This window comes from Salvelinus namaycush, unplaced genomic scaffold (assembly GCF_016432855.1).
Source record: "Salvelinus namaycush isolate Seneca unplaced genomic scaffold, SaNama_1.0 Scaffold1436, whole genome shotgun sequence".
Taxonomy (NCBI): Eukaryota; Metazoa; Chordata; class Actinopteri; order Salmoniformes; family Salmonidae; genus Salvelinus; species Salvelinus namaycush.
The window spans coordinates 20,465-33,490 of record NW_024058160.1 but is presented as its reverse complement, the minus strand read 5'-3'; the positions used below and the strand labels follow the sequence as shown (position 1 = coordinate 33,490).

At 41.2% G+C, this 13,026-nt stretch overlaps 1 protein-coding gene across 1 annotated transcript; it reads right to left on the bottom strand.

The window, feature by feature from the left end:
• Positions 1-2,583: 2,583 nt before the first annotated feature.
• On the bottom strand, positions 2,584-11,939 carry LOC120036687 (butyrophilin subfamily 1 member A1-like; the record flags this gene model as incomplete). The annotated part of the gene is made up of 4 exons (XM_038983076.1): positions 2,584-3,119; positions 8,572-8,715; positions 9,659-9,940; positions 11,577-11,939. Coding segments are annotated over 4 exons (1,325 nt in total), but the record flags the coding sequence as incomplete, so codon positions are not given.
• Between the last annotated feature and the right edge of the window lie 1,087 nt (positions 11,940-13,026).

Genomic DNA, 13,026 nt, shown 5'->3' with positions numbered 1-13,026 from the left:
ACTGGGAGTCTCGTGAGTGCAAACATCTGAAGATTATCAAAGGTAAGCGATTCATTTTATTGCTTTTCTGACTTTCGTGACCATGCTAATTTGGGGCTAGCTGTTGTAGCATTGATTGATACACTCACAAAAGCTTAAATTTCTTTCGCTGTAAATCATATTTTCAAAATCTGACACGATAGGTGGATTAACAACAAGCTAAGCTGTGTTTTGGTATATTTCACTTGTGATTGCATGATTATAAATATTTTTTGTAATATTTATGCATTTGGTGCCCTGCAATTCTAGCGGTTGTTTAGGAAAGTGATCCCGTGAAAGGGATCCGTAGCGCAGTGAAGTTAGGGCTCGGCTTGAAAACATACAGGCCCTCACAGAGATTTTGAGTTGTGGCCAGAGGGATGTCTGGGTCCAAGCCGAGCGAAATGGATCAAAAAGTCAGGTTGCTCTTATCCGGGTCACGGCACCAAATGTTGTGGAAAACTCGATCCAAAGATGAAGGCAAAGACTATTTAATTGTATAATAGAAACATCTTTAGTCAAGCAGTTGTGAAGGAGATCTGTCTCTGATTTCACAGGGAAGAACTCCAAGAGTAAATGGTTACATGTCCCTTATATAGTGGGAGGTGATAATACTATTATATTGTTACACAACAGTTATTTATACAAGCAACAGTTCCAGAACACAATGGCCTTGTGTTAGAGTGCAGACATACAGTGAGGCAAAAAAGTATTTAGTCAGCCACCAATTGTGCAAGTTCTCCCACTTAAAAAGATGAGAGAGGCCTGTAATTTTCATCATAGGTACACTTCAACTATGACAGACAAAATGAGAATTTTTTTCTCCAGAAAATCACATTGTAGGATTTTTAATGAATTTATTTGCAAATTATGGTGGAAAATAAGTATTTGGTCACCTACAAACAAGCAAGATTTATGGCTCTCACAGACCTGTAACTTCTTCTTTAAGAGGCTCCTCTGTCCTCCACTCGTTACCTGTATTAATGGCACCTGTTTGAACTTATCAGTATAAAAGACACCTGTCCACAACCTCAAACAGTCACACTCAAAACTCCACTATGGCCAAGACCAAAGAGCTGTCAAAGGACACCAGAAACAAAATTGTAGACCTGCACCAGGCTGGGAAGTCTGAATCTGCAATAGGTAAGCAGCTTGGTTTGAAGAAATCAACTGTGGGAGCAATTATTAGGAAATGGAAGACATACAAGACCCCTGATAATCTCCCTCGGTCTGGGGCTCCACGCAAGATCTCACCCCGTGGGGTCAAAATGATCACAAGAACGGTGAGCAAAAATCCCAGAACCACACGGGGGGACCTAGTGAATGACCTGCAGAGAGCTGGGACCAAAGTAACAAAGCCTACCATCAGTAACACACTACGCCGCCAGGGACTCAAATCCTCCAGTGCCAGACGTGTCCCCCTGCTTAAGCCAGTACATGTCCAGGCCCGTCTGAAGCTTGCTAGAGAGCATTTGGATGATCCAGAAGAAGATTGGGAGAATGTCATATGGTCAGATGAAACCAAAATATAACTTTTTGGTAAAATCTCAACTCGTCGTGTTTGGAGGACAAAGAATGCTGAGTTGCATCCAAAGAACACCATACCTACTGTGAAGCATGGGGGTGGAAACATCATGCTTTGGGGCTGTTTTTCTGCAAAGGGACCAGGACGACTGATCCGTGTGAAGGAAAGAATGAATGGGGCCATGTATCGTGAGATTTTGAGTGAAAACCTCCTTCCATCAGCAAGGGCATTGAAGATGAAACGTGGCTGGGTCTTTCAGCATGACAATGATCCCAAACACACCGCCCGGGCAACGAAGGAGTGGCTTCGTAAGAAGCATTTCAAGGTCCTGGAGTGGCCTAGCCAGTCTCCAGATCTCAACCCCATAGAAAATCTTTGGAGGGAGTTGAAAGTCCGTGTTGCCCAGCAACAGCCCCAAAACATCACTGCTCTAGAGGAGATCTGCATGGAGGAATGGGCCAAAATACCAGCAACAGTGTGTGAAAACCTTGTGAAGACTTACAGAAAACGTTTGACCTCTGTCATTGCCAACAAAGGGTATATAACAAAGTATTGAGATAAACTTTTGTTATTGACCAAATACTTATTTTCCACCATAATTTGCAAATAAATTCATTAAAAATCCTACAATGTGATTTTCTGGATTTTTTTTTCTCATTTTGTCTGTCATAGTTGAAGTGTACCTATGATGAAAATTACAGGCCTCTCATCTTTTTAAGTGGGAGAACTTGCACAATTGGTGGCTGACTAAATACTTTTTTTGCCCCACTGTACCTGGAGTCTATGAAAGGCATAACATCACAGTCCAACACAGAACATAACCCATGAGAAGTTACAAGAGCTCGCCCCAAATTCTGACATCTCAATAGGATGACATTCAGCATAAATTATACAAGGTGAATTTCCTCTCTGTTAGTATAATAATATAGTAATAAACACATAAAAATTCATTCAGATTGAGTAACACACACACTTGCATGCACATGCAAACACACACAGACACACACATTAACAGTATTTCAATGTTTGGTATAAAACAGTCAGTCAGTGACATCTACAGGAGTGATGACCAGTGGGGCTGAGTTATCAATAGTACCACAATAAAATAATGGATAGAGTTTCTCAGTGAAGGTGTAGCCAGTGAAAGAGAAGATATGAGACCTGGCCTCCACATTATAGAAGGAGACCTGACCCTCCTTATAATCCACAAACACCCCCACCTTCTGGGGCTTCTCTCTCAGGCAGAGGGTGACAGAGGGACCAGTGAAAATGTTATACTTTCCATCCATCAGACACAAAGTCCAGCATCCATTCTCAGTGTTCAGGTCAATCTTCCCCTTCCTGTTGATGGACTCTTTGGCCATTCCTAAAGTCCACCCAGTATTCCCCTCCACCTGCACCTCATAGTAGAATCTCCTTGAGGAGAAGCCCTCCTTTCCCAGGACATAGTGACCAGTATCAAACCTCTCTGGGTTGTCAGGGAGATCCTGTTTAATGTTTCCACATCTCACTTGTTTCCCGTCTTCAGACAGGATGAGTTTAGGATGTGCTGTATCAGGGTCTAGAGTCACATTCACTGTGGAGAGAAACATACACTTTATTAGAATTATAAAACATTTTTATTTTAACCAGGCAAGTCAGTTAAGAACAAATTCTTATTTACAATGACGGCCTACCCCGGCCAATTGCACGCCACCCTATGGGACTCCCAATCACACCCAGACGTGATGCAGGATTTGAACCACGGACTACAGTGACACCTCTTGCACTGACATGTAGTACCTTAGACCGCTGTGCCACTCGAGAGCCCAGAATAAACATATCAATATGGGGGAGTGGATTTTACTGCTCAGTACATTACTCTGGGACACATGTATAGTGATGTGCTGTATCAAGGTCACATCCACTCTGAAGTGAAAAATTGTTGATAAAAATTGAAAGAAAATAACATCAATATGGGGAACGATATTTTACTGCAGGACTTAATGCACAGTACATTACTGTAGACATATGTAGCCTATAGGTTGTTATTGATAATATACAGTATACTCTAGATATGAACGTGTGATCATGATATTTCAAGTAATACCGGAATGTGAAGATATTCATATTCTTATGAAACTCTAGGTGGGTGTACTGGAGAGTATTACACACTGACCTGCATGATTTCTGATGGTTTCAAGTTCTAGAATACAGAGAAAGAGTTTGTCAGTTTTGGGGGATACCAGAAACAATGGTGATATAATGTTACAGTAGAGTATACTGTATGGAGCCCTTGGAACATGATGACAGATCTCCCTCTCTAAACTTTATTGATAAGGTAAGATCGATTTTTTAATACAAGTTCAGAACCAGAAACATATCCAACGTGACATGGTGTAAAAATACATCACTCTTCCATAATATACTGTAATATACCTGCAAACAACAGTATGAAGTAATCTAATCTATTTGAAATACAATTCAGTGAAATTAATTTACCTGGACTCCCCTTCATGTTTACAAAATCTGTGGGTAAATGAAACAAATAAAATAATCAAACAATTCTTGTTCAAGTGTGAACATTTTCAAATAAAATAATGAAATAAAATATAATTCTTGGCGTGAACATAAAATAATTCCAATACAGAGATATTTTACCACATAATTATGACTAATCTTTGTGTTATTTGCATATTTGCACAATGCAAATTGTAAGCCCTTAGAAAAGGTCTCTCCTACCCTGTTCCTGGAGAGATACCATCCTGTAGTTTTTCGCTCCAGTCCTAATCTAGTGCACCTGATTCTAATAATTAGCTGGTTAATAAGTTGAATGAGGTGAGGTGCAACTACGGTTGAATTTAAAATCTACAGGAGGGTAGCTCTGAATGAACAGGGTTGGAGAGCCCTGCCTTAGAATATACATGTATGTTTTATATATTGACCATCGGGGTCTAGTAATGCATCGTGTATAGCTGCTACTTACCCAGCTGATCAGCGAGTATCTCTGTAGACAAACAGATGAATTAAAGACCATTAAAGCATTCTTAACAGTGAACAATTAATTCAATTCATTTTGTGACAGGGGGATGGGGGACAGTGAAAACAATGTGATGAAAAGCAATAATGTCAAATATGTAAAGATTTTTTATCCATGAATCTAGATGTTGTACTGCTAGTCATTTCTGTTACAGATTCATGTAATGGGAATTGTTTGTCTCCAATTGTTGTTTGTTATCCCAATACAACTGGGAGTAAAAAAAATACACATTGATGCGTAGGACTGTTGGACACTACTTACTCAGCTTACAAGTGTTGTGATCTTTCTCTTTCTCTACAGACATAAAAATAGAACATTTAGAGTGAACATCCTTAATGAATACATCTCACATCCATGGAGAAGACAATTATTAAAATATTAACATATTACAAATTGATGCATAGGACCAGGAGTGTCAAACTCATTCCATGGAGGGCCTAGTGTCTGCTGGTTTTTGGTTTTGCCTTTCAATCAAGACCTAGACAACCAGGTGAGGGGAGTTCCTTACTAATCAGTGACCTTCATTCATCAATAAAGAGAGCAGTGAAAACTCACACATACTCTCCGTGGAATGAGTTTGACACATTGTGACGCTGCCACAATTGTGAGGTGATAGGCACATAGACATATAATTATGTCTGGTTTAAAGTTTTAAAATGCTTGCAAGGTGTAGCCTGTATGTACATTTTCATTTTAATACTGTTATATTATGTATTTGCCAGTTCTGACTGCCTTATTTTCACTGTCAAATCTCAGATGGCCGCCATTGTCATTTTGGTGGGCTATCCCTTTAAGAAGGCATGGCCATTTTATAAATAGAGTTTAGGGAAATGTTTGGTGTGCACCTAGCTGAGGTTCTTTTGTTTGAGAAACCTTTTAAGAGTCTAGATTAACCATTCCAAGTGATAATTGTTGATCATTCTTGTGGATTGTTAACCCCAATGACAAAGCAGTCATATGTTGTTTGTTTTATTTGTGGTCTATTTGAATTGTTTATAGTGTTTATTTGAATTTATACACTTTCTATGACAATATATGCATATTTTTCTCACTTCATTCATTTTGTCTGTTTTGCTTTGGTTACTCTCATATGAACACTGTATTTCTTTGAACTTTATGCGATAGCATAGATTGCGATCCAAGCTGATTGTTACAACATAGGACTGTTCGACACTTCTTTCTCAACTCAAGACTGTGTTCATCTTTAACTCTGCAGACATACAAAAGAGAGACAACGGAGAGAACATCCTTAATTAACAAAGGAACTTTAATGTTTTCTCTAACAAAGTTCCATTTCTGAAGGAGAAAACTGCGTGTTTGACAGTAAGACACTACTTATCTAGCTCCTGACTGTGTTCAGCTTTGGATACTGAATGACAATAGATAACAGTTAGAGGAAAGGTCCACAAAAGGACCTACTCAAGATGTTTTTTGGAAAGGTTCTCTTCATCAAAGAGCAAAGTTACACTTATGTGGTTCAGGTAAATCATGCACTGTGATGTAAAGAAACCTTACATTGACCCATAAGAGTCTAATCCCTGTCTAAACTGGGGGATGGGGGTTCTACTAAGCTATATGGAATTGTTTTAAGGTCATACCAAGGATCATTTAGCTACTTGATTTAGAATTTTAAGACCATTTGAGGTATCAAAAAAACATATATAAATATGTTATATGAAAAATATTTTTTGGCCTTACTGCTATTAGCCCATACAAACATATTGAATAACAATAACAGATTCACTACATGGAACAACAGATAGACCCCCCCAAAAAATCTAAAGGAAGTTTGTTCTGAAGTATCTGTCCTGTATCTGAGAGATAGTATTCCGACCCCTTGACTTTTTCCACGTTTTGTTACATTACAGCATTGATTAAAAGAAAATGTTCCTCATCAATCTACACACAATACCCCATAATAACAAAGCGAAAACAGGTTTTTAGAAAGTTTCCAAATGTATTAAGAATAATAAACAGAAATACCTTATTTACATAAGTATTCAGACCCTTTGCTATGAGACACGAAATTGAGCTCAGGTGCATCCTGTTTCCATTGATCATCCTTGAGATGGTTCTACAACTTGATTGGGGTCCACCTGTAGTAAATTCAATTGATTGAACATGATTTGGAAAGGCACACACCTGTCTATATAAGGTCCCACAGTTGACAGTACATGTCTGAGCAAAAACCACACCATGAGGTCGAAGGAATTATCCGTAAAGCTCCAAGACAGAATTGTGTCGAGGCACAGATCTGAGAAAGGCTACCAAAACATGTCTGCAGCATTGAAGGTCCCCAAGAACACAGTAGCCTCCATCATTCTTAAATCAAAGAAGTTTGGAACCACCAAGACTCTCCCTAGATCTGGCAGCCCGGCCAAACTGAGCAATCGGAGGAGAACGACCTTGGTCATTGAGGTGACCAAGAACCCGATGGTCAATCTGACAGAGCTCCAGAGTTCCTCTGTGGAGATGGGAGAACCTTCCAGAAGGACAACACTCTCTGCAGCACTCCACCAATCAGGTCTTTATGGTAGAGTGGCCAGATGGAAGCCACTCCTCAGTAAAAGGAACATGACAGCCCACTTGGAGTTTTCCAAAAGGCACCTAAAGGACTCCCAGACCATGAGAAACAAGATTCTCTGGTCTGATGAAACTAAGATTGAAGTATTTGGCCTGAATGCCAGCGTCACGTGTGGAGGAAACCTGGCACCATCCCTACTGTGAAGCATGGTGGTGGCAGCATCATGCTGTGGTGATGTTTTTCAGTGGCAGTGACTGGGAGACTAGTCAGGATCGAGGGAAAAATGAACAGAGCAAAGTACAGAGAGATCGTTGATGAAAACCTGCTCCAGAGCACTCAGGATCTCAGACTGGGGCGAAGGTTCACCTTCAACAGGACAACGACCCTAAGCACAGTGCCAAGACAACGCAGGAGTGACTTCGGGACGAGTCTCTGAATGTCCTTGAGTGGCCCAGCCAGAGCCAGAACTTGAACCCGATCAAACATCTCTGGAGAGACCTGAAAAAAGCTGTGCAGCAATGCTCCCCATCCAACCTGACAGAGCGTGAGAGGATCTGCAGAGAAGAATGGGAGAAACTCACCAAATACAGGTGTGCCAAGCTTGTAGCGTCATACCCAAGAAGACTCAAGGCTGTAATCGCTGCCAAAGGTGCTTCAACAAAGTACTGAGTAAAGGGTCTGAATACTTATGTAAATGTTATATTTATTTTCATTATTTTTTTACATTTGCAAACATTTCTAAAAACCTGTTTTTGCTTTGTAATTATGGGGTATTACGTGTAGAATGATGAGGGGGAATTTTAAAAATAATAATACAATTTAGAATAAGGCTGTGACATAAAATGTGGAAAAAGTCAAGGGGTCTGAACACTTTGCAAATGCACTGTAAGAAAGATCAGGAAGCATTTATAAATAAAAATAAAACAAGTATTCAATACCTTATTTTTGGCAGTAAACAGTCTAAGCCCTGTCTAAGTTATTTGATTTTGAATTTTAAAAATGTAGTACTTGTGGAAAAGGTTTCAAATAGAAATGTTTGCCCTATATATATAACCTTTCATTTTCTTTACACAAATCCTTATATACACATGCACAGTATCTGACCAATGTGTGCTTTTTACTTCTAAAGGTCAAATAGGGGGTGTTTATATTTGTCCTGTTTCACTACATGTACAAGTGGTTAACCTGGTGTGAAATGGAAATGTCTTTTTTGCATATTCCAACTCCCCCTGAGACACCCTTGGAGAGTGGGGTCATGGCCAGGTATAAGCCATTATTGACTGCTGCGACCCTGGAGCAATTAGGGTTAAGTGCATTGCTCAAGGACAGATCAACCCCCCCCAAAAAATCCACCTTGACGGCTCTGGGATTCGAACTAGCAACCTTTCCGTTCTAGTACCCAACTTTTGTGTATGCCACTCTGTAAACTGCACTGTAAAATGTTTACATTCAGTCAAATAAACCATTTCATTTGTTTTTTATTACCATAGTCGATGCGCAAACCCTTCCAGCGCCAGATGTTGAAGGCTAATATGGCCACATTGATAATGCTCACAAGGACAACGCCCAGAGAGACAATCACTACAAACGCCACTCTCCATGTGTGTGTGTGAAAAAAGAACAGCTCACCTGCAAGACACAAATCAACTGAGATTAGTGGCATGCTTACCACTGCTACCAAATAATATTAAAGGGACATTTCACTCATAAAGAAAGTTTTGTCAGATGTTTACAGACCTCAAATGTAGACTAATGTCAAGATGAAACCACATCCCATGACATCAGTTGCAAAAATCCAGCAATATTCCTCAATCCCAAATTTTCCTGGATTAATGTTGTGCTTATCTTTTCCATTCATTTGGAGTGGAGGCATATAGCTGGATCTACAAAACCAACGTGGTTTCATTTTGACATTAGAATTCTTTAGAGTTCTAAAAATGTTGACAAACTTGTATCCAACTGTCCTATTTATGTTTAATTAATACTTAGCATTTGTAATACGAAAGCATATAAAACAATAAAAGTGTTAGTCCTCCCGAGTGGCGTAGCGGTCTAAGGCACAACACCGCAATGCTAGAGGCGTCACTACAGATCCGGGTTAGATTCCGGGCTGTGTTGCAGCTGGCTGTGACCGGGAGACCCATGAGGTGGCACACAATTGGCCCAGCGTCATCCGGATTAGCGGAGGGTTTGTCCGGCTGGGATGTCCTTGTCCCATCGCGCCCTAGCGAGTCCTTCTGGCGACCTGGCGCTTGCACGCTGACTTCGGTCGCCAGCTGTACGGTGTTTCCTCCTACACATTGGTGCGGCTGGCTTCCGGGTTAAGCGAGCATTGTGTCAAGAAGCAGTGCAGCTTGGCAGGGTCGTGTTTCAGAGAACGCGTGGCTCTTGACCTTCGCCTCTCCCGAGTCCGTACGGGAGTTGCAGCGATGGGACAAGACTGTAAAATACCAATTGGATACCACGGAATTGGGAAGAAAAAGGGGTAAAAAGTACCAAAAGATGTATAAAAAAGAATACATTAAAAGTGTTTCATATCAGTTAAACAACAACGTGATGTTGTGCTACTCACTAGGGACGTGAAACTCTGTCTCCATCACCTCATGGAGCTGCTTCTGTCTCAGTCTGCAGGTAAAGACGTTGGTGTCAGTCTCCTTTACGATGGTCTTTAATTTGACTATGTAGAATCCCTCATAGTCCCTGTCTGTCTCTGAAGATCCAGCAGACAGAGTGACCCCTTTACTGTCCAGCCACTCCAACTCAGGCTCAGGGAACCAGCCTTTAGATACACACAGCAGAGCCACCCCTCCTTCTTTCTCTCCCTCAATGAAAACCTCTGGCTTGGATCCTGTAGCTACAGACACAAAGGGAGACTGGAGTTGAAGTACCACTGAGATTGGGAACAGAATCATATACTTGAAGGAACAGAGCAAATCACTGTGGGCTATTGTATTTACAGTGCATTTGGAAAGTATTCAGACCCCTTGACTTTTTCCACATTTTGTTCCGTTACAGGCTTATTCTAAAATGTATTACATTTGTTTTTTCCTCATCAAGTCTACACACAATATCAAAGCCAAAACAGGTTTAAAGACATTTTTGCAAATGTATCAAAATTTAACAACAGAAATACCTTACATTCACACAAGTATTCAGACCCTTTGCCATGAGATTCGAAATTGAGCTCAGGTGAATCCTGTTTCCATTGATCCTCCTCGAGATGTTTCTACAACTTGATTGGAGTCTACCTGTCGTAAATTCAATTGATTGGACATGATTTGGAAAGGCACACACCTGTCTATATAAGGTCCCACAGCTGGCAGTGCATGTCAGAGCAAAAACCAAGCCATGAGATTGAAGGAAATGTCCATAGAGACATGATTGTGTTGCAGCACAGATCTGGGCAAGGGTACCAAAAATGTCCTGCAACATTGAAGGTCCCCAAGAACATAGTGGCCTCCATCATTCCAAAAATGGAAGAAGTTTGGAACCACCAAGACTATACCTAGAGCTGGCCGCCCAGCCAAACTGAGCAATCGGGGGAGAAGGGTCTTGGCCATGGAGGCGACCAAAAACCCGATGGTCACTCTGATACTCTGTGGAGTTGTGAGAACCTTCCAGAAGGACGACCATCTCTGTAGCACTCCACCAATCAGGCCTTTATGGTAACGTAGCCAGACGGAAGCCACTCCTCACCTAAAGGACTCTCAGACCATGACAAACAAGGTTCTCTGGTCTGATGAAACCAAGATTGAACTCTTTGGCCTGAATGCCAAGCGGCATGTCTGGAGGAAATCTGGTGCCATCCCTACGGTGAAGCATGGTGGCAGCATCTTGCTGTGGGGATGTTTTTCAGCGGCAGGGACTGGGAGACTAGTCAGGATCGAGGGAAAGATGAACAGAGCAAAGTACAGAGGGATCTTTGATGAAAACCTGCTCCAGAGCTCTCCGAACCTCAGATTGGGGCGAAGGTTCACCTTCCAACTGGAGAACGACCCTAAGCACACAGCCAAGACAACACAGGAGTGGCTTCAGGACAGGTCTCTGAATGTCCTTGAGTGGCCCAGCCAGAGCCTGGACTTGAACCCGATCAAACATCTCTGGAGAGACCTGAAAATAGCTGTGCAGCGATGCTCCCCATCCAACCTGACAGAACTTGAGAGGATCTGCAGAGAAGAATGGGAGAAACTCCCCAAATACAGGTGTGCCAAGCTTGAAGCATTATACCAAGAAGACTCAAGGCTGTAATCGCTGCCAACGGTGCTTCCACAAAGTACTGTGTAAAGGGTCTGAATACTTATGTAAACGTGATATTTCCGTTGTTTTTCTAAAAACCTGTTTTTGCTTTGTCATTATGGGGTATTGTGTGTAGATTGATGAGGGGGAAAAACTTGAATCAATTTTAGACTAAGGCTGTAACACAACAAAATGTGGAAAAGTAAAGGGGTCTGAATACTTTCCCAATGCACTGTATGGGGAAATAAATGTACCTGTTATGTAGACTTGAACAGTAGCATCATCATAATGTGTCTTAGACTGAACAAGACATTTGTAAAATCCATCATCAGTTCCTTGTACCCTGGTCAGCTTCAAAGAGGTGTTGCCCTTCTTCAGTTCCTCTTTAAACAATGATGTCCTTCCCTCGTAGGAGCTGATCTGATCATGGTATTTGTCTCTGCCGTCTTGGTAGAGATGGACGCGGATGTTTGACTGAGTGTCTGGGAGGTTGAATCTGAACCATTCAACTCTCATGTCCTCAGCGCTGATGTTGGGTTTGATGTAACAGGGCAGAATGATGTCATCACCAGCCACAGCAACAATGTCACGAGTCGGATTAAGAACCTCAAACTTCTCTGGAAAGAGAAACAACTATTCACTTTCAAAAACTATCATGCACATCATCAACTGTTGGTCCAATTCAGACTTTTACATACATTTTTTAAATCTTTATTTAACTAGGCAAGTCAGTTAAGAACAAATTCTTATTTTCAATGACGGCCTACCGGGAAACAGTGGGTTAACTGCCTTGTTCAGGGGTAGAACAACACATTTTTACCTTGTCAGCTAGGGGATTCGATCTAGCAACCTTTCGGTTACCGGTCCAACGCTCTAACTACTAGGCTACACTGCCGCCCCACTTTAACATGCCACACTAAAGATAAACACCAAACCTGGCTCAAATACTTGATTTATACTGAACAAAAATATAAACGCAACATGTAAAGTGTTTGTCCCATGTTTCATGAGCTGAAATAAAAGATCCCTGAAAGTTTCCATACGTACAAAAAGCTTATTTCTCTCAAATTTTGTGAACACATTTGTTACACCCAAGTTAGTGAGCATTTCTCCTTTTCCAAGATAATCCATCTGACAGATGTGACATATCAAGAAGCTGATTAAACAGCATGATCATTACACAGGTGCACCTTGTGCTGGGGACAATAAAAGACCACCATAAAATGTTTAGTTTTGTCACACAACACAAAGTTTTAAAGGAGCTTGCAATTGGCATGCTGACTGCAGGAATGTCCACCCGAGCTGTTGCCAAATAATTTAATGTTCATTTCTCTACCATAAGCCACCTCCAATGTGGTTTCAGAGAATTTGGACCTATTCCAATCAGACTGAAACCCGTAGACCCGGTGTAACCACGCCAGCCCAGGGACTCCAAATCCGGCTTCTTTACCTGCGGGATCATCTGAGACCAGTCACCCGGACAGCTGATGAAACTGAGGAGTATTTCTGTCTGTAAAAAAGCCCTTTTGGGGGGAAAAACGAATTCTGATTGGCTGGGACTGGCTGCGCCACTGCCCAGTCAATTGAAATCCATAGATTAGGGCCTAATTTATGTATTTCAATTGATTGATTTCCTTTTTTAAACTGTAACTCAGTTTAAAAAAGAGACTAACAGAGAGATCATGTTAGGGCACTCTACCAGAG